We start from the raw sequence: 22,609 nt of genomic DNA on the forward strand, positions 1-22,609 counted from the left end.
TCTCCTATATATGTAGAGAGAGTATTATTGTAGTCTCCTTGTGATAGAGAAAAGTTGTAATTCTCAAAGAAAGTTATTCAATTGTTTCCACATTTTATACAAATTTCTAATTTTTCATCTCTATATTTTGCTGTGTCATTTTTCTTGTACCTAACAGTGGTATCAAAGCCAAAGGTTGCTGATTAATTTTTTTTCCGCTACGAATTACCGTCCAAAAAAAAGGTAGCAAAGTATGAAATTCTAAAATTTAGTGGGAGTAATTTTTCCGTATGAAAATTGAAGATAAAAGCCATTATAAGAAAAGACAATTGTGTGACAGTAATTGAATGTAGACCCACTGAAATTACAGATGAAAAATAGAAGGAGATGGACAACAATGTTGTTGTAAACTTACACTTGGCACTAGTTGACTCAGTTTTATCAAGTGTAGCAGAGAAAAAGACAGCAAAAAAAATTTGGGATGCTCTCACCAAATTATATGAAGTTAAGTCACTTCACAACAAGATATTCTTGAAAAGAATACTTTATACTCTTCGAATGAGTGAGTCCACATCAGCAACGGATCACATCAACAATCTAAATATGTTATTTTTCCAACTCTCATCGTTGGAATATACCATAGCAGAAAACGAACGTGTAGAGCTCTTACTTCAAAGTCTACCAGATTCATATGATTAGCGTATCATTAACTTAACTAATAATGTTTTGATTGATTATCTTTCTTTTGATGATATGGCTGCTGCGGTTCTTGAAGAAGAATCTAGGCGCAAGAATAAGGAAGATAGATTAGAGAACTCAAAATAAGCAGAGGCTTTATTGATGACAAGAGGAAGATCAATGAGCGTGGTTCTAGTGGGAGTCAAAGTAGACCAAAGTCACAAAGTAAAAAGCAGGTCAAATGCTACAATTGTGGTAAGAGAGGACACTTCAAGAAAGATTGTTGGAATAAAAAGAGTATAGAGAAGGTTTTAGAAGGATCAAGTTCTCAAGGATGTGTTGCGAGCACCTCTGATGATAGAAAAATCCTGTATGGGGAAGCAACAATTGGTTTTAAAGGCAGCAAACAGCTCACTGATGTTTGGATTATTGATTCAGGAGCAACCTGGCACATGACTCCTCATCGTGATTGGTTTTGTACATATGAACCTATCTTGGAAGGATCGATGTCTATGGAAAATGATCATGCCTTAGAAATTGTTGGAATGGGTACTGTCAAAATAAAAATGTTTGATGGTTTTATTCGTTCACTTCAAGGGGTAAGACACGTGAAAGGCTTGAAGAAGAATTTGTTGTCAATTGGGCAATTGGATGAACTTGGTTGCAAGACCCATATTGAATGTGGGATCTTGAAAGTTGTTAAAGGAGCTCTTGTGGTAATAAAAGCAGAAAAGATTGCAGCAAATCTATACATGCTTGTGGGAGATACTTTGTAAGAGGCAGAGACATCAGTTGCTTCAGCAAGCCAAGAAAAAATGACGATGATATGGCATTGTAAACTAGGCCACATGTCAGAACGAGGCTTGAAGATTCTTGTATAACGAAATCTCATTTCCGGGCTCAAATCGATAAACTTACCATTTTGTAAGCACTGCATTACAAGCAAGCAACATAGATTGAAATTCGGTAGATCAACTGTTCGGAGCAAACATATATTGGAGTTGATTCATTCTGATGTGTGGAAATCACCCGAGATGTCCCTAGGAGGAGCAAAATATCTTGTATCATTTATTGATGATTACTCTAGGAGGCTATGGGTGTACCTGATCAAGAAGAAGTCAGACGTATTTGCGATGCTTAAAGAGTTCAAAGCAAAGTTAGAAATTGAATCCGAAAAGAAGATCAAGTGTTTAAGGGCAGATAATGGAGGAGAATATGTCGATGGTGATTTTCTTTCATTTTGCAAACAAGCAAGTATTCAGCGGCAATTCACAGTTGCATATACGCCTCAGCAAAATAGTGTAGCAAAGCGAATGAATAGGACTCTCCTAGAAAGAGCACGAGCTATGTTGCAAACTGCAGGTTTAGCCAAGTTTTTTTAGGCAGAAGCTATTAAAACCGCCTGTTATGTGATAAATCGGTCACCATCAACTGCAATTGGGTTGAAGACACCAATGAAGATGTGGCAAGGTAAACCAGTTAATTATTCTTCTTTACATATATTTGGTTGTCCTGTATACGTGATGTACAATTTTCAGGAAAGAACAAAACTGGACCCAAAGTATAGAAAATGTATATTATTGGGTTATGCTGACGGAATTAAAGGGTATCGCCTGTGGGATCCCACTGCCTGCAAGGTAGTTGTCAGTAGAGATGTGATATTTGTAGAAGATGAATTGCAAAAAGAACAAGAAAATGACAGCACTATTGAAAAAATAACCACTGTTCAAATAGATGAAAAATGCAGAGAAGGTGATCTTTCTGAAGCAGAACCACAACACGAAGAACAAGAAGCAGGGGCCAACGACATAGAAGTTCGTCGATCCACTCGACAAAGAAGAACACCATCATGGCACTCAAATTATGTTTTGACAAACCATGATGTATATTGTCTTCTGACAGAAGATGGAGAGCCAACAACTTTTATGGAGGCTATGCGCAATCCAGACACTTCTATGTGGATGACAGAAATGCAAGAAAAAAATTGAGGCATTACATAGGAACCATACCTGGAAACTTGTTGAACTTCCAGCAGGTCGAAAAGTCATTGGTAACAAATGAGTTTATAAGATCAAACGATATAGTAATGATAAGGTGGAACGATATCGTGCAAGATTGGTTGTCAAGGGATATGCTCAGAAAGAAGGTATTGATTTCAATGAAATATTTTCTCCAGTGGTGGGACTAATTACTATTAGAGTAGTTTTGGCTATGTGTGCTGTATTTGATTTACATCTAGAGCAATTAGATGTAAAGACTGCTTGGAGAACTTGAAGAAGATATATATATGCTCCAACCAGAAGATTTTGAAGAACAAGGAAAAAAAAACTTGGTTTGCAGGTTAACTAAATCTCTGTACAGTCTAAAGCAGGCGCCAAGGTGTTGGTACAAGAGATCTGATTCTTTCATTATTAGCCTTGGATATAACAGACTTAGTTCAAATCATTGTACCTATTACAAGAGGTCTGGTGATAATGATTTCATCATTCTGCTGTTGTATGTGGATGACATGTTGGTGGAGGTCCCAACAAAGAATGAATCCAAGAATTGAAGGCACAGTTGGCTAGAGAGTTTGATATGAAAGAGTTGGGACTAGCAAATAAGATTTTAGGGATGCAAATCCACCGAGACAAAAGGATAGAACGATTTGGCTATCGTAAAAGAATTATTTGAAGAAGATCATGCAACGCTTCAATATGCAAGAATGTAAGTCAATTTCAACCCCACTTCATATGAATTTTAAATTATCCTCAAGTATGTGCTCTAGTAGTGAAGCAAAGAGGATGAAAATGTCTCGAGTACCATATGCATCAGTGGTGGGAAGCCTTATGTATGCCATGATCTGTATAAGGCCAGATATTGCTCAAGCAGTTGCGGTGGTAAGTCGATTTATGGCAGATCCGAGTAAAGAGCATTGAAATGTTGTTAAGAGGATCTTGAGATACATCAAAGGGACCTCAGATGTTGCATTATGTTTTGGAGGATCGGAATTCATTATTAATGGATATGTCGATTCAGACTTTGCAGGTGATCTTGATAAACGAAAATCTACTACAGGCTATGTGTTTACACTTGCAGGAGGAGCTATGAGCTGGCTATCTAAATTACAAACTGTTGTAGCTTTATCTACTACAGAAGCTCAATATATAGCAGCTACACAAGCATGCAAGAAAGCTATTTGGATCCTAAAGTTGATGGAGGAACTCGGGCACAAACAATAGAAGATTCTTGTATATTGTGACAGTCAGAGTTCTTTGCACATTGCAAGGAATCCTGCATTTCATTCAAGAACAAAACACATTAGAGTACAATATCACTTTGATCGGGAAGTAGTAGATGAAGGAAGTGTTCATATGCAGAACATTCACACTAAAGATAATCTAGCAGATGCCATGACAAAACCAATCAACACTGAAAATTTTGAATGGTATAGATTCTCATATGGCCTATCGAATACATGAGCAACATGAATTTTAAAAATTTATCAAAATTAGCTTTAAGTGGGAGATTGTGAAAATTAGTAAAGCTAATTTTAGAAAATAAATAAATAAATAATAATTAAATAAAATGAAAGGTAATAAACAATCCTAGTTTATAACCTTAAAATTTTAGGATTTGGATTCTCTAAATTTTGAATTTCATTTTAAAGGGTAAAATGTAATCTCTTACCATTTATTTTATAGGTGGGACTAAGAGAAAATATGAGAGAGAAACCATTCAAAGGTGAAAGATCACACTTTATCCTCTAAAATAAAAGTTCAAAATTTAGAGGATCCAAATTCAGAATTTTAATGGTTGAAAAAGAAAAGAATTATATACCTCTAATTGACGGATGATTCATATTGAAGAGACTCAACTGTAAATTGAGTTTTTCTTTAATTCATTTCAATCAAGTCATCTAGATAGAATAACATAATATTTCTTTGAGTAGTTTTCTCCTATATATGTAGAGAGAAGTGTGTTTTTCTTTTGTCAAAAGAGAGTGTTATTGTAGTCTCTTTGTAATAGAGAAAAGTTATAATTCTCAAAGAAAGTCATATTTTAATTTTATACAAATTTCTAATTTTTCATCTTTATATTTTGCTGTGTTATTTGTCTTGTACCTTAAAAAAAATTGATGAAGTTGTACATATAAATACTACAGTAGCTTCTGGAAATAGAGAACTGATAACAAACGGAATAACAAACTAGTCTAGATGTGTTAACAAACTTGTTTTAACTATCTACAATACTGTAATAGTTTTTTTTGTTGACTTACTGTAATAGAATTTACTTAACAAAAAGAACTACAAAAATAATGTAAGAAAAATATATCTTAAATAAACATATATAAGCAAAAAATGACTTAATTTATTAAAATTTATAAAAACTATTTTTTAAAGTAAAAACTTTAATTTTTTTTAACTAATGATATCGTTAACAGATATTATGAATATGAAAAATGAATTTTTTTAATTGAATGATTACAAAAGTTTTAAGATGTTTTAAAATGACTTAACAATATATATTTGGGTAAAAGTGAATATCTCAATATTTTCATATTTATTTATTTTGAGTAGATGAAGAAGAACAAATTATGATCGGGTGGGAATAATATTGAAGCCAGACAGCTTAGCATGCAGATGCGTCCAAAGGAACAAATCCAAGTAGTCCTAAATTCGAAGGTAGTACTTGGAGTGCGTGTAAGTTGTAACCTTTGTCTGAATGCAATGGTCATGGACTCATGGGTCAGCAGGGTCTCCGTTGTTTTTGTTTTTAGCATAAAGCATACCACCCTTCTTGATTCCATTTTCGGTGTTCCAAATTCCAATTCACGCATCAAATAAAATTACGTTTGCAACTCGACATCTCTTTCTCTCTCTCGTTTTATTAATTAACGTTGCAAATATCCACTAATTCCCGCCTGCCCTACCAGCTGCTACACGTTATACTCGTTGAGAAAATATCACCAAATTCTGTTTGGGTCACAAAATAATTTGGTTACTTGCAAATTTGGGTCACACAATTATTTGATCATGTAAATTATGAGATAATATAATTTTCATAATTTGAAAACATACTTTATTTATCATTAGTTGAAAAATGGTAATAGATTTATCCTTTCATACAAAATTTATGTACAGGGAGAAAGAATACGTTTCCGAAACTTTAGTAAAATCAATTTGTGAAACAGAGAAATTTGATAGCGTTGATTAGATATTTTATAAAGTTAATTGTCTTCAATATTAAACATATATATATAATGCACCTCAAAATTTTTTTAATTTTACAAAACTATGTTAATAAATTTTAGAATAATTACCCAAATTAGTGCCAAAAGATTTTAAAAACGGATATTTTAGTTCCAAAGAAAATAAATATACAAAAATATCCCCAAAATTTTATTCCAGTAGACAAATCAGTCCTCAGTCTATTTTTCGATAGAATAATTACTCAAATCAGTCTCTAAAGATTTTAAAAGCAAATATTTTAATTTTTAAAAAAATTAATACACAAATTAATATCCAACATTTTTTTTCTGTAAGATATAATAGTCCCATCTATTTTTTGACATAATGTACTAATGGAGAATACAAATTTAACACACTTTTTTTGTTAACATAATTTTTGCACACATTATAAATCAAAGAAAATAATACGTACTTACCACATAAATGTGTATACTAAGTTAGTCTAATTATAAAGTAAAAATTTAGTTAACTTTTTAAATTAATTAATAATTTAAAAATCAAATTGAGATTCAACTGAAAATAAAAAAATAACTTTAATTAAACTTAATTTTTAGTTATTACACAAACTAAATTATATTAAATATAAAAATATCAAATAACTTTAATTTTAAAATTTTTATAAAATAATCTCTAATAATTTTAATTATTATTATTTTTATTATTATTATTGAGTGACTATATATATATATATACTTTTTAATTTTATTTGTATATTAAATTTACTGTTTATTTTATATTTCAATAACTCAATAATTAATTAGTTTATATATATATATATATATTATATTTTTTAAATATTTATTTAAGAATATTAATAAATATGATATAATTATGAACAGAAAAATATATTAGGATTAATAAAAATATTTTTTATTTTTAAATTTATATTATTCAATAAAATTTAATATTTATTTTAATAATTGTGTACAATTAAAAAAATTATTAATTTGAGAAATTATATATAAAATTAAAAATAAAAACAAATATATATAAAAAATAATATTTATTTATGTTAAAAAATAGATAAAAAATTATTATGCCTGTTAGAATAAAATCTTAAAGATATTTTTGTATATTATTTTATTAGAATTAAAATATTTATTTTTAAAATTCTTAAAAATTGATTTCAACAATTACTAATATGATATTACTCTATAAAAATAATTTTGATTAAATAATTTGTTTTAATTCTGCTTTAGAAAAAAAAAAAAAAAAAACAACGCTTTAACGTCACCTAATAATTATGGAGCCTTCTTTCGACATTTCACGCGTAGCTTCTGCTTTTCATATTTTTGTTTTTTTAATTCGGTATTCCCATTTTCTCTTTCGTCTTCGTCCACTGTTTTTCCGAACAGTCTCTGCAGTCCGCACTCTCACCGAAGCTGAACCGCTAAAGAGAGAGAAAGAGAAACACAGCGAACCCTAAGTAAGAGGCTACATTCCCAATATGGAAACGTTGGCGCATTCTCGGCAACCAAACAAGCCTGCCGTTCCTCTCTCCGGCAAGATCAACGCCGGAGGATTCTCCGGGAAGACCTTATACGACGACATCTACGGCGGTCCTCCTCCCAAGCTCGTCGCTTCGGGCCTATCCCCTCGCTTTGAAGACTACAGCGAGATTTTTGGAAGCTTCCACGCACCACGCGCCTCTTCCATCCCCGTGCTGGATCTTCCGGCGGTCGACGAGGCCGACGCCTTCTTTGATCCCCGGAGCTCTGCTTTCAGCTACACCGAAGTTTTCGGAGCCCTTGATTTTGCGGCTTCCTTCGAGGACTTGTTTCACCAACCAAATGGCTTCGACGGCGTTTCTTCTGACGAAGCATGGTATCAATGCTATACCTATCAGTTTCCGTTAAAAGTTAGCTTTCTCTCCGTGTTGAGTGCTCAATGTTCACTGAAATGCGTGATCCGTTTTTCTTCTTTTGTTTGAGGCATAGAGCAGCTTAGTTGCTTTCTGTTACTGACGTTTAACTTGGTTATGGTGACTTTGATTTGAGAACTGGTGTCACTGTTGTGGTTTGATTCAATGAACTGTGGCGCTTGAAAAACTTTGTTGTTGAAATTGGCGCTGCTTTGGTGTTTTGGGGGCACTAAGAGTTTTTCTTCTTTTTATCTTTTTATTGCTTATAATAGTGAACAATAACTGCTTAAATCTTTTAAATTTTGTTTGCATTTTATCTTATATGCACTTCTGGTATCTGCAAATTACGTGTGCTGTAATTTTGAATTATTTTTGTGAATATTGTCAAAAGTGCTTGATTGAGTCATTCTTTCTTCAAATATATAATTTCTTTCAGTATACCTCAATATCTTTAAAGTTGTGAAGACTGTCTTTGTACAAGATCTTTTTTCAATGTTATGATATTCTTTCATCATCTACAGGACTCCTGAAGACACTGACTCATTCTCTGGAGAGTCAGACCATTTCGCAAATAACCAAACCATGCCAAATAGAGATTATTTCCAGTCTGTTGATGGTGATACAGAGTTCAACATTTCGTATCATAACGCCAATGGTGCAAGCACTGAACATAGATCAAAGGGCAAAAGCCACATGACTCAGATGCATGAAATTCCTGGTTCCACTCTAGTATATGATGAAACCATAATGTTTCATAAGAATGATCCATCATTTGGTGCAGACAAGGTGAAGGCTAACCATCCCAGGAAAACGTCACGTCCACGTAATTTTACTTCTAGGGAACGGGCTTTTCTTAGTGATGTAAATCTTCACAATGATTCTCATTCCGCCGAGATGTTCATAACTGTATCCGATATCAGCCTCAGAAGTATGCCATCTCAGGTGCCACCACCCTCTCGTCCACCTCCTATACTAGATGCCAAAAATAGGGACCCTTATGGATTTCATCCAAATAGTAGGCAGGTTGCTTCTGAAGAGACACGGCGTGACACTTCACCACCTTTATTTGATGTGGAGGTTGATACAAATGCATCTGCTGCTGCTACAAAAGAAGCAACGCAAAAAGGTGAAGCAAGACTCCAGAGTGCCAAAGAAATGAAAGAGAGAAAGAAGGGGGCTCATGATAGCCGTGTAGAATCAAGTTATGATGTAAAAGATAGTGAAAGGAAGACTAGATCAAATTGTTTCAATGATGGGACATTGCAGGAGACTTGTGATAGGAGAACTTCCAAATTGAGATTTTCTGCTTCAGATGAAAGACAGAAAGGAGGGAAGGCCGCCCCCGAAACTCCAGATACAATGGAAGGGAAAAGAATTTTAAACATGTTCACTGAAGAGCATCCAAATGAATCCCGGTCATCTCAGGAATCAGATAGAAGTAATGGAGATGTTACATGGAAAGAAGAAACGGAGTTTTTTGAATTGGTCGGAACAGATGAATCTCGAAAGAGAACTCAGCCAACAAAGCCTACTAAAATTTTGGTGCAAGATACCAGAATCCATGGCAATAGCCACAAGGGAATAGTGGCAGCACCTGGTATGCAAGAAGGGTATAAGAAAGTAATAGCAACTGAGGAATATTATCAAGAGGAGGAATACGAGCAGAAATTTAATGCTGCAAAAGAGGTGGATCAAACCAACAAGAACATTCTGGGACCTAAAGCATCTAATGAGGAGTACAACCAAAACAAACAGGTGAAGAAGGGAAAGGTCACCGAGATATTTGAGCAGGAAGAGAATGAGAAGGGTGTAAGAGTGGCACCCCAGAATGGAAAAACTGAGAAGAATGCAACTGAAGCGGACCAATCAGGAAGCTTAAAAGATGTGCCTAAGATGCGAGACAAAGTGCAAAAACAATTGCACATTAAGAAATTGGAAGTGGTTGATAGACAAACATCAAGTGAAGTCCAGTTGGGGGAGAGGCTCGAGGAAAATAAGAAGAAACTGAAAGAGGCTGAAAAGCAAAGTCAGAGTGTGAAAACGCAGAAGCAGCCTGACAAAATCAAAGAAAATGGAAAAAGACAAAGAGAAGCTTTAGTTTTTGGACAAGCAGGGGATAAGGAAAAACTGAAAGATTCTGTGGAGCTAGAAGAGAATGAAGAGCAACTTAAAGAAGAATTTGAAATGGAGGTTAATGAGATAAGACTGCAAGAGGATTTTAAGCAGAGGGAAAAGCAAGCATATGAAAGAGATCTAAACAAAAGGGAACATAATGAGGCTTTTGATGGGTATGGAGACAGGAATACACAAGCTGGTGACAATGAAGGAACCCAGAATGTTCTGCATCAAGCTCCAAGAGAAGAATGGAATGCTGACATGTTGAACGAGGCTCTAAGGAAAAATGAATTTGAAAGCTCATCAACCCAGACATTTGATGGGGAAGGAAGTTCAATTGTATCAAATGAGGAGGGTAATCACACAGATCGTTTTGAGAATATGGGCAACGATGTTAGTGGAATGGGAGAGGATAACAACTCTGGCAGCAAAGATTTGGATCAAATGCAGGGTATTGAAGTAAAGGGCAACATGAAGATTGCTAAAGCAACTGATGAGACATTAGAAGAAGAGATTGGCAAAAACCTTTTAGCTGCTCAGTCAGCTTCCATCCGATTAGAAAATATTGGAAAACTGAAGGTATCTCAAGAACCTGTTGCTGATAAAGAAATTGGAAAAACAAGATCTGAATGCAAAGGTCAAGAGACTAAACTGGAAGATCTAAGGGTGGAAAATCAAGCGGCAAATAAAAAAGTCAGAGTGCCTGAAATAATCCTAGGTGATAAACAGGATTTGCGGCCCACATCAGGAAAGGTGGATGATGGCATGATGAAGGCTGATTATGGAAGGAATACAGCAGCTAAAGGTGGCACAATGCTGGAAGCTGTAAATGTCCAGGGAACTGCTCAATCTACAGAGATAAAAGAAAAAAGTCTCAATGAAACTTCTGCCACTGTACCAAAGGATGCTGAAAGAATGAGAAGAGAAAGAGAGTCAGAAAAAGACCGTCTTAGAAAGATAGAAGAGGAGCAGGACAGGGAAAGGGAAAGGGAAAGGGAAAGAGAAAAAGACAGAATGGCTGTTGACAAAGCAATGCTAGAGGTTGAGAGGGAAAGGGAAAGAGAAAAAGATAGGATGGCTGTTGATAGAGCAACTTTCGAGGCTCGTGACAGGGCATATGCTGAAGCTTGTGAGAGAGCAGAAAGGGCTGCATTTGAGAGAGCAACTGCGGAAGCTCGACAAAGGGCATTGGCTGAGGCCAGGGAAAGACTTGAGAAGGCATGTGCTGAGGCCAGGGATTGGTCATACGCTGATAAGGTAGCTACCGAGGCTAGATTGAAAGCAGAACGGGCTGCTGTTGAACGAGCAACTGCAGAAGCTCAGGAGCGTGCCAAGGAGAAATTAAAAGTTGAGAGGGCTGCATTTGAGTCCAGAGAACGGTTACAAAGATCTGTATCAGACCAATATGCTGCTTCTTCGAGAAATTGTGGAACACAAGTCTGTTCACCCTCTGTAAGTATCCCCAGAATTCTGCTAGAGATAAGTTGCTTAATTTCCATCTAAAGTTCTGATGACTCAAATGGCAGGATACTCAGTTTCAAAACTTCAGCTCATCTGCAGGTTCCAGACATCCATATTCTCTTTATGGTGGTATGTAAAATGCAAAACTCCTCCCATTCTTTAGTATAAATTCTCATTGAACATTCTACCACATGAAGCTCGATAAACTCTTAACGAGAAATTGTTCTTTGCTTAAAGCTTCCTCCTTTTCCGAGAGATCTGAAGTAGAAGGTGAATCAGCCCGGAGATGTAGATCTAGACTGGAGAGACACCGCCGAACAGCTGAGCGTGCAGTAAGATATTCAATCTTTTAACAATTCACATATAAAATGTTCACATTCAATGGTGTGCTCACGAGTTTTATGGAAATTCTAGGCAAAAGCTTTGGCAGAAAAGAACATGCGTGACCATCTGGCTCAGAAGGAGCAAGCTGAAAGACATGTAAGTATGTCGCACTTTATTTCCAGGTTCTCAATTATTGTTTCTATCATTGTGTTTCATTGATTACTTAAGTCTGATGCTGTTTTCAGAGACTAGCTGAGACTCTGGATGCTGAAGTAAAGAGGTGGTCAAGTGGAAAAGAAGGGAACTTGCGTGCATTACTTTCTACCTTGCAATATGTAGGTTGAAAATTCCAAATGCACATGCAAATATTTGTAGGTTCTGGCTGAGTCATTTGGTTTGCTTGGTCATGATGCTCTTAAGTCCTTTTTATTTAGGACCTTTTGAGTTTCAATGGGCAGCATCCCATGAGATATCCTAGTTCTGAATAATCTAGACTTTGATTGTTTTAAGCTGTAGACACTTGACACTACTGTCTTGTTCCCTTTCCTAACTTGTATTCTTTATCAGATCCTTGGACCTGACTCTGGGTGGCAGCCAATCCCATTGACGGAGGTCATTACTTCCGCAGCTGTAAAAAAAGCTTATAGGAAGGCTACCCTTTGTGTTCATCCTGACAAATTACAGCAACGTGGAGCAAGTGTTCAACACAAATACATATGTGAAAAGGTCTTTGATCTTTTGAAGGTATGTCCATGCCATCTATACCTGTTTATTATTATTATTATTATTATTATTATTATTATTATTTGAAGCATATACATAATACATGATAGTTTGGCTTTATCATATTCTCTACGATGTGTAGCTGCACATCGGAATAATTGGACAAGAATTTTTTAATGTGCATTACCTATTCCTCTTATTTTGGATTTTCTTTTCTTCCTTTCCAGGATGCTTGGAACAAATTCAACTCAGAAGAGCGGTAGCTTGCTCGGCAGTCAGAGCTCTTTTCTTGGTACTCCTTTCATGCATGTATACTTCCCCTCCCCTTCCCTCGGTGGGCAGTATTCCTTCAGGGAATGCATAGTTCCTCTTTTTTAAACCTAAGTAATCATTTTTTGTGAATACCTATCCTCTTTAAGAATGCTCCCCGAGGATTGAGTTAAAATTTTAGAGAGGGAAAAAAAAAGGGTTTGAAGAGTAAAATTTTTACCCTCTAAACCCTTTCTCTCCCTCCTCTCTAAAATCGTAACTCAAACACACACCCGTAGTTTTCAGTATTTATATGTATGAAGGAAATTCTAGCCCGTGTGCTATTGCATGGAAATTTAAGAAATTCACAAGTAAATAGATATAGATCATGAGCCTATACTGGCTTCTCTATGACCAAATTACGGAATCCCTTTAATGTTCTAACCATTATTATGAATGGAAACACCATGAAAACCAGTTGGCAGCATGCCGCTGAAGCCACATTTTAGCAAACAATTCATGATCCATTTGAAGACCATGCCATAGTGTTCTCAAGGTTGCATGCTCTGAAGGGAGGGGCCGAGTGGTGTCAGTTTGTTTGGGTTTATGTGATGTGTATGAGTGAATCCTAAGTGAGGGACTTTTAAGAGATGCAATTGAGTGGACAGGTGGTGTGCAAAGGCAACAACAGATTTTTTTCATTTGTTGAGGGGGAAATATATTCTTGAAGGTGACCCCGCAATAAACTAAACTATGGTCCACAATGTGAGGGAGCAGGTCCCAGTTACTAGACTACTAGGCCAATGGACAACATTGTTGAATGTTAAGTGATAAAAAGTTAAAAACCCTGGTGGCCACGCTTGAATCTTTAGTTGGAAGCCACTTAACTATTTTACGTGGCAGACATTAGAAGGTGGTCTGTGTGGTGAACTGAAAAGAATGACGATGGTAAAAGGATCATTCGAGTAATGTGAGATTAGTTGTATGGGGATCACTTTTTGTGGCTGCAATCTAGGTTTCCAGCTTGCTCTCTGTTTGATTATTAAAATATGGCGCATGTAATGCACACGAAGCTTTAGTGTTGCTTCATTCCTTCAACGTGATTTGCTTGTCAAATTCAGAAAAATGGATAATCAAGTCGTCCTTTGAATTGTCTGCGCTCCATATAATAAGTCAGCAATTGAATGCGCTGTTTAATATTTTGATCTTTTTCACACAACTATTCTGGTGTCTCTACCAATAATTCATTTAATAAACAAATAACAAATAACCATATGTGAAACTTTTGAATGTCAGCCATTTTCAGTATCTTTTGTTATTATTTGACTAGTACAAACACTAAATTATTTTTAACAAATAAATTTTATTAATCTATGTATACAAACTCTGAAAAATGTGAATGTAAACTGTATTGATTTGTGTGTAAAATCTGGTAAATATAGATGTAAATTATGTTTTTTGTGTACAAAATTTTGGTAAATATGTATACAAATTATTGTTGGTTAAGTGTTAGCTAAAAATGATAATATTTGTTAGTCATGTAGCATTCCTCTAAAATAATATATGCTGAAATATAATTAAAAGCTTTGCTTATTCAAATGCTTAATCCAACAAAGTCGTTCATGGATAGGGATGAAACCTCAAATTGAAGTCAATTATGGGCATCTAAAGTCTAAGCACGAAGCAGGATCAATGTGATGCCTTCTTATGGATGAATTTATATTTTACTTGTTTCACTCTTCCAAGATCATGATTTTTATGATAGACGACAATTGCTAAACTAAACAGTACATTTAAAAATAAGCTAGTTTTAGTTTGGAATTCACACAATGCTGAGCTTCTGTAATGCCATGCTTGTCAACTCCCTCGGGCTAATTTCTTAAGCATCCGGCAACTTATTTGAATGCTTCAATGTTTTTATTGTGTAAACAATAAAAGTTTGCGAATCCAATGTGATAGTTAACACAAATATTGACGAATGATGTGGATAGAGTCATAGAGGCACTTTGACTGAGCAAATCAAGATTGGTGTAGCAAAGAAAATTTAAATGATCACATTCACAATTTAATATTTTGAATTTCGTTGATCCTGAATTGTTGACAGTAAGTTTCATTTAATTAAGGATGGAATTGTTGAGACGGCACAAAAAGTCAACAGATATTGCATCACTCATAATTGTATTCAAAGTTTCAAACCAGAATTTTGATAATATCAGAGCAACCATTAAATCAATAATCAAAACATGACAACCTCTTCGAACAATATATAGTCCCATTTATTATTATTGTTAGTGCTACATTCCCATCAAAATTCCCACCCACCCCTTTTTTTACTTTCACATCTATACATATCTAATTAATCAATCAAATTCTTGGTATTCACAGAGGAGGAAATCAGCAGCCATGTTTAGATCCTTTAGCACTCGGAGAGGCCCTTCAAAGTATGAGAAATTAGAGAAAGATGGTGCTGCCAATGGAATTTCCAATGAGGAGTTGAAGAGGAGCACAAGTTTGCCTTCTAGCAGGGGATTCAACTCCTCCATGACTGGTTCAACAACCATTGGTGACATCAATCTTCAGAGAAACCCCACTAAGAAGGCCAGCAGTAATCAGAAGAGTACTCACCCTCATCCACTCTTCGGCTTCTTCGATCTTCGCCGGAAGAAGAAAACGACAGCTAGGCCTGAATTCATCAGGTATCTCGAGTATATGAAGGAAGGAGGTGTGTGGGATTCCAATTCCAATAAGCCTGTTATCTACTACAAATGATCCATGAACTTGCTAGGCTTTTGAATTCAAATGTATGTTAAATTGTTAATGTTTCTTCCTTGCTAGCTCTGTATAAATATTGAAAAATCACATTAAGAAGATGTAAAGCAAATCATAAGGGATTATTGTTGTTGTTGGTCCTCAAGTTAGTTAATATGAATCAGTTGCAGACATGCATGCTCATAATTGCTTTTGATCATGTAAGTTTACATATGTTCTATGTGATAGAATTAACAACAATTTTAATCAAGTTGGTCACTGATGTCATCTTTATGAAGCTACTTATTTTATAATCCTAAAACTGTTAACCAAAGGTATATAGATAGGTTATATATTTAACACAGTAGATAATCCATGTTATACCTTTCAAATCAAGATTTAAGAATGAATAATTTCAAGCTTAAGGGGGTAACTTGAGGTGATGGAGTTGTTAATATGATGATACTAGATGAGAAAAACATATTTAATTATCAGCATCATGCTTGAGTAAAATATGGCTGTTCAATCTGGGTGATGCAAAAATCTGTGTAGACAGGGTAGCCGCCATCGCTGACCAATGCTATCAAGAGACATATCGTTATCATTTGCGTAGTTGCTCTGCTATTCTTGAATTATACAATTCTGAATTCTCACGATAAATCTTCATGAGAGTTTATTAATATAACTAAGAAGTAATAAATGAGTATGAGCAACCACGAGACTTTGATATGAGTATTAGTTTGGTAGCTGATTTTTGTATATATCTAACGTGGTTGTTAAATATTATGATTCGTATTTGATAACTAGAAATACTATTTAAGCCGACGAATGTCATTGGCTTAGAACCGGCCGGCGGTGGATACCGGAAATTAACTACTAACGACCATAAAAAATGTTTATCCACTCCCTTAGCTTCTGATTTTTCACTGTTTCATATAAACCCGGAATTTCGTCCCTTTGGGCCTTTTGGATTTTGTTGGACTGAGCTTTTCCAGATGCGGTGACAGAGGTAAACAAAATGTAAGTGGTACATATTATTCCATCCACCACCACCACCACCACCACCGTGAGAGAGGGACAAACGGTTGATTCTGATGCACTTTCTCCAATACCAATATGGTATTCCGTATTCATTAGTTGAATCTTACTTTACTATTCTCCAAAGTCAACACTTGTGTGATGATAATACATGATGCAACAGTTAGTGCCAGGTTATGCTAATGACATGTAATAATCCTAAGAATAGATAGTCAACATTAGTTAGTTAACAAACAGCTAAGAAATACGTTAGATTTACATCATCCTTTAGAAAACGACGTCGTTTTCCTTTTAGGGTTGGGGAAAAGTAAAATCAAAACCCTAGCCTAGCCTCAACGTCTACATCCTCTCGTCACTCTCTCCCTGAACTACCGAGGGTGTGTTTGACAAACGCGTTACAAGAGAAAAAATACGTTTAGCCTTTTTAAAAGTTTCAATTTTTGGTTTGGCAAACTTTTGATTCATGTATACAGAAGTGATTTTACTTTTAAAACCACGTTTACAATAAGCTACAATTTTGAGTTTCTGCATTTCACCAACGGACTTTTAGCCATCAATACTCCATCTTTATTTATCTTTTACCAACTTTATCTTTTATGCATGTTATTATATTATTTATAGAATTCTTATTATTTTTGTTTACATAAACTCTTTTTTTATTATTTATTATTTTTATTTTTTATTAATTATTTATTTGATATTATACAATTTTATAATTACAATTTTTTGTATTATTTTTATTATCTTTTTATAATATAATTTATTATTCTATTAAGTAAAGTAAATTAAACAAAAAATTAATTGTAAATAATAATAATAATAATAAATTATAACATATTAAAAAAGAGTATTAAGAGTATTAAAAATATACTATATAAAAAATATCATAAATTTTTTTTTATTTATTTCAATTACTACCAAGATAAACATTTAATTTTTTTTATTATTCTTAGTACTCTCTAAAATTTATATTTTGTTAGTTTTAATTAAAAATATATTTTACCAATTTTTATATATTATTTTTATTTTAGTGTATAAATATTAATTTTATTATAGAATTAATTAATAAAATCTATTTAAATATCTAAATTAAAATGATAAGATAATATACAAAAATTATTTAAGTTGGTGTCTATTTTAGTAATTTTTTATCTAAAAGTGATTTTGAGTAGTATAATTCAAACAACATTTATTTTACTATAATTCATTTTGATGCAAAGATTGCCAAACATAAATCACCTTAACACAAACTTACTTTTCATCAAAATCAAGTTTGAGGCTTCGAGCTCTCCCATCTCTCTAAATGTGGCTTTCGGCCTCTCGCACTCAAGTTCTCTGGTCTCCAGTCTCTCTCACTGTCTTGCACCCAGTCGCGCGCCTTTCCCGCGATCCTCGTCGCCGGAGGCAGGTCCAGGTATATAGTGAAGGAAATGAGAGTTGAACCCACAACTTCCCTTATCAAATGACTTACAATAAGTGAACAACTACTAAACTAGTTAGTTAATTTAGTAATTTAGAGCATTAGTTTTTTATTTTTTATGTTATTAATATCTATAAAATTTGAAATGATTGAATTTTATATTTATTTTGAAAAAATTTGATATTTCTGCGGGTAGGGTAGGGTAGGGTAGGGTTTAGAATTTTAGGGTGCGGGTAGGGTTAGAGTTGAGATTCTCAACCCGCGGGTAGGGTAGAGTAGAGTTTTAATAAAATTTTCAACCCGCGGATAGGGTTACCCTACCCTACCCTACCCATTGCCAGCCCTAGTCCCAGGACTAGTCGTCGTCGCTCCCTATCTCTTCAGGTCTCGCACTTAGACTCGTGTCTTTCCTGCGCTTGTCGTCGCCGGCAGCAGGTCCCATAGGCTGTCTTGGTTGTCATTTTCTTGCTTCAAGCCTTGCTGTCAGCTTCCTCCTCGTCGTCAGCTTCCTTTACGCAACCACAAGCTGGGACCCATTTGGTGAGTTCCAACAAATTTTTCTTTTCTTTCTATTTCAATTTTGTTGCGGTAATTAATGATTGTAATTTGATTTTGTTGTTAAAAATTGAATTTATTGATGAAAGTTGAGTATGTTGCTCAAGTTTATTACTAAATCTTGAATTTGTTACTGTTTGGTTGAAATAATTACTTAGTTTAAATTTATTTGTCAGCTCATCTCTAAATTGAATTTGTTATTAATTGTACTTGAATTTATTTTTGTTTTTTTGATTAATCACTTAGTTAAAATTTTTTATTGTTGAAAATCTATCACAGTTAAATTTATTATTGATTATCCTCGTGTAACTTTGAATTTGATTTTATTGTTAAAAATTATTATAGTTAAATTTAGGGTAAAAAACGTAAACAAGTTAAAGGGAATACAATTTGACTCAAATAAGCCAAAGCAAAATCTGATTCATCAATCAACCAAAGCACATTTTTATGTAGTTCGAACCAATATGGTTTGAACTCACTTTGCAAGTAATTCGAACCAAATAGGTTCGAATTACACATATACCACATAGCCACATAATTCGAACCAATTTGGTTCGAACTCTAACTTCATAATTCGAACCAAATAGGTTCGAATTACACTCCTCAAGTAATTCGAACCAGCTTGGTTCGAATTAGTGAGGACCAGAGCTCTATATATATGGTGTGAACGTGAGTTGCTATCATTAGAGGGGGGTAACATGGCTAGTGAGGAGAGTTTCGCAGTGTTGGTTCACCATAGAGGATCCATTAAGAGGAAAACTCATTCCGGTGTGAAGTTCACTGATAAGGATCCTCTCTGTATTATCATCAGGCCTACGACGACGTAGGGATGTGCATGGGTTGGGTGAAACCGGGTTTGATGTGACCCAGACCCGACCCGAAATATATACCGGGCCTATTTATTAGACCCGAACCCAGCCCTAGACCCGATGAAACCTATACACTTTCGGGCCACGATTATACCGGGTAAAAACCGGGTGAAAACCGGGCCGTTAACATTACATTACCTTCATACCTTCTTATAAGCTAACATGTGAAAATATCCAAATTTCCAAGACTCCAACCATTATTTGACATGGTAAAATTCACTTAGAAAAATATAACAAGAACCAACTCTTCTCTAAAATTAAAGCATAACCATAATCAATACTAATATTGTCTAATAATACCAAATATTTAAATCAATATAAATAACACAATATTATGCATTAGTCTAAAATCTTATGCATTTTAAACATAAAATATTAATTTATAGTCTTATAATAACTAATAACACAGAATATTAAGGTTTACAATACTTAAATTCCACATAAGAATAGCCATCATCCATCACTAATAACACAAAATATTAATTGTGTATGATGACCGGGCCACCGGGCCGACTTCGGGTGACCCGAGCCATGGCTCGGGCCCGACCCGAAACAATGACCGGGTCTATTTTTGAGACCCTTACCCGGCCCTAGACCCGATGAAATCACACCAAAACAGCCCCTAAAGTATTCGGGGCCGGGCCGGACCATGCACATCCCTACGACGACATATGAGGACCTTGTTAGCTCTATACTGCTGAAACTAGGTCTGGAAGGTGTGAAACGGGTTAAGAAGTTCTTTATCGATTTTCAATCACGGTGCTCCAGGAAACCGTAAAGTACGATTGTTTCACGATCGGGAGTGATGAGGACTTGCAGGTCATGTTTCATTGTCGCCGGTAGTTTCCAGAGGTGAGGACACCAGAACTGTTAGCAAAGTTGGTTGACGTGGTGTCCAGCTCGGGGGGTTCGAACCAGAATACCACCACTTTAGCCACGGTAGCTGGTTCTAGCTCCAGACCTGCCGTTGCATCTTCCTCCGTCCCTGCGTACGAGCCACCCGTCCAACCTGTCGCCTCCCTTTCGTTCCCTGTTGATCTCAACGGCAGTGTAGGCGACGAGGTCGGCGAAGGGGAATATCTGCGGACCTCTTTACAGTGTGCTGCACCGACTGGGGTTGGAGATGGATTCTTGGATGATCCAGAGGACGATGATGTCGAGCCGGATATGATTGCTGATGACAGTGGCGATGATGTTGGAGTAAGTGAGCCTGCTGGGGCGGGCGGCGGTTCTAGCTCTGGCACGCAGCAGTACCCTCCACATTTTTCCTCTTTAGACTTGGATGCCATGAGGCAGGAGGGGGTTCCTGGGCAGCCGGCTGGATTTGGCGCTAGAGATGCTGAAGGGTCTGCAGGTCTGACAGAGTTTCAGGTTGGTCAGCAATTTCCGGATAAAGAAGATGCACTGTTAAGTGTCAAGACTTACAGCATCCGACGAGGGGTAAAATACAAGGTCGTGGAGTCTGACTATCGCCGGTATGTGGGCAAGTGTTCTGAATTCGGCAATGGGTGCACATGGTTGATTCGGCTTAGTCTCCGACAGCGCAAGGGGATTTGGGAGGTCAAACGTTACAACGGACCGCATACTTGTCTCGCCACCTCCATTTCCAGTGACCACAGGAGTTTGGATTACCATGTGATATCGGCATTCATTATGCCAATGGTTAGGGCTGATGCATCCGTCAGCATCAAGGTGCTCCTAAATGCCACCGCCGCATACTTTGGGTTTAGGCCGACTTACAGGAGGGTATGGTTGGCGAAGCAGAAGGCTGTTGCCCTCATCTATGGTGACTGGGATGAGTCGTACAACGAGCTCCCAAGGTGGGTGTTAGGAGTCCAGTTGACGATGCCTGGTATTGTTGCAGTACTAAGGACGAGCCCTGTTCGTGTCGGTGGACAGTTGGACGAGTCTCGAGCTTATTTTCACAGACTATTCTGGACGTTTCCACCATGTATCGAGGCATTCCGTCATTGCAAGCTCTTAGTTAGTATTGACGGCACCCATCTGTATGGCAAGTATGAGAGAACGTTGCTTGTCGCGATTGCACAGGACGGGAACTCCAACATACTCCCTGTTGCATTCGCATTAGTCGAAGGTGAGAATGCTGAGTCGTGGTCCTTCTTTCTCTCCCACCTGCGTGAGCATGTGACACCGCAGCCGGGTCTGCTGGTTATCTCGGACAGGCATAACGGCATCAAGGCCGCGCTTGAGGCTCCTGAGGGAGGCTGGTTACCTCCGTCTGCATACCGGGCATTCTGCATTTGACATGTTGCGGCAAATTTTGCCCTCACCTTCAAGGGAAAAGACGCAAGGAGGCTACTTGTGAATGCGGCGTACGCTAAGACCGAGGTCGAGTTTCATTACTGGTTTGATATTCTTAGGTCCGAAGACCCGGCGATGTGTGACTGGGCGAACCGGATTGAGTATTCGTTGTGGACACAACATTGTGATGAGGGACGTAGATTCGGACACATGACGACGAATATATCTGAGTGTGTGAACTCGATCCTCAAGGGTGTCTGAAACCTTCTTGTGTGCTCGCTAGTGAAGGCAACATACGGAAGGTTGGCCGAATTATTTGTTCACAAAGGGAGAGAGGCTCAGGCGCAGATGGGAACCGGACAACAATTTAGTCAGCACTTAGTGAAGTGTATAGAGGCCAACTTGAAGACGGGTAGGTGCTTCACGGTTACTGTGTATGACAGGGATAACTCCGAGTTCACCGTCGCAGAGACAACTCCGACTGGTTCTTTCTCACTGGGTAGCTACAGAGTCTCGCTTGCATCTCACACATGTGACTGCGGATACTTCCAGGCACTTCATTTCCCGTGTCCCCATGCACTAGCATGTGTGCCTACTCACGGCTTACATGGGAGCCTTACGTCCACCAGGTGTATCGTCTTAGTTCGGTATTTAGTGTGTATCAGATGGGTTTTACACCTCCCATTCCGGAGGGTTTCTGGCCACCATATGACGGGCCGACTGTCATCCCTGACCCAATAAGAGGCGTGCGAAAGAGGGTCGTCCCAGGTCCACTCGGATACGGACCAATATGGACGAGGCAGATCCGAACCGGCCAAAGAGATGTGGGCTTTATCGGCAGCTCGGCCACACACGTCGGAGTTGCCCATAGCTCGGAGGAGCAGAGCACACACGGAGACATGATTAGGTGTATTGGTGGCTTTGGTACTTTTGTTATTTCAATTTCGCGTTTAGATTTCACTATTATCGGTTTTCTTACTTGTAGTTAGTGACTGATAGAATTTGTTAACGTTAGTGCGATGTACTTTGAATGGGATTTTAGTTAATGAATATGTTCTGTCTCCACAGTTTTAAACGAAATGTATGTCTAATGCAC

The 22,609-nt window shown here is 36.7% G+C and overlaps 3 protein-coding genes across 5 annotated transcripts; all 3 read left to right on the forward strand.

The window, feature by feature from the left end:
• The first annotated feature begins 7,154 nt into the window (after positions 1-7,154).
• On the forward strand, positions 7,155-13,772 carry LOC107640147 (Chaperone DnaJ-domain superfamily protein). 3 transcript variants are annotated; one of them, XM_088487944.1, is made up of 9 exons: positions 7,155-7,712; positions 8,271-11,316; positions 11,391-11,454; positions 11,563-11,657; positions 11,740-11,805; positions 11,895-11,984; positions 12,217-12,393; positions 12,600-12,664; positions 13,290-13,772. In XM_088487944.1, the coding sequence occupies exons 1-8, from the start codon at positions 7,336-7,338 to the stop codon at positions 12,633-12,635; spliced, it is 3,951 nt and encodes a 1,316-aa protein (XP_088344070.1). In that variant the 5' UTR covers positions 7,155-7,335; the 3' UTR covers positions 12,636-12,664; positions 13,290-13,772. The 3 variants fall into 3 exon arrangements, with proteins under 3 accessions (XP_088344070.1, XP_088344069.1, XP_088344071.1); XM_088487943.1 differs by lacking the exon at positions 13,290-13,772 and having other exon boundaries at positions 12,600-13,040; XM_088487945.1 differs by lacking the exon at positions 13,290-13,772 and having other exon boundaries at positions 11,400-11,454; positions 12,600-13,040.
• A 1,091-nt stretch (positions 13,773-14,863) lies between these two features.
• On the forward strand, positions 14,864-15,576 carry LOC107642901 (uncharacterized). The gene has a single exon (XM_016346404.3). The coding sequence runs from the start codon at positions 15,025-15,027 to the stop codon at positions 15,388-15,390; it is 366 nt and encodes a 121-aa protein (XP_016201890.1). The 5' UTR covers positions 14,864-15,024; the 3' UTR covers positions 15,391-15,576.
• Positions 15,577-19,900: 4,324 nt separating this feature from the next.
• On the forward strand, positions 19,901-21,516 carry LOC148563390 (uncharacterized). Its single transcript, XM_088486783.1, has 3 exons — positions 19,901-19,978; positions 20,095-20,734; positions 21,116-21,516. The coding sequence occupies exons 1-3, from the start codon at positions 19,901-19,903 to the stop codon at positions 21,514-21,516; spliced, it is 1,119 nt and encodes a 372-aa protein (XP_088342909.1).
• Positions 21,517-22,609: the final 1,093 nt, after the last annotated feature.

The sequence above is a fragment of the Arachis ipaensis genome, chromosome B5 (genome assembly GCF_059453495.1).
Source record: "Arachis ipaensis isolate K30076 ecotype BB chromosome B5, ASM5945349v1, whole genome shotgun sequence".
NCBI classification, from domain to species: Eukaryota; Viridiplantae; Streptophyta; class Magnoliopsida; order Fabales; family Fabaceae; genus Arachis; species Arachis ipaensis.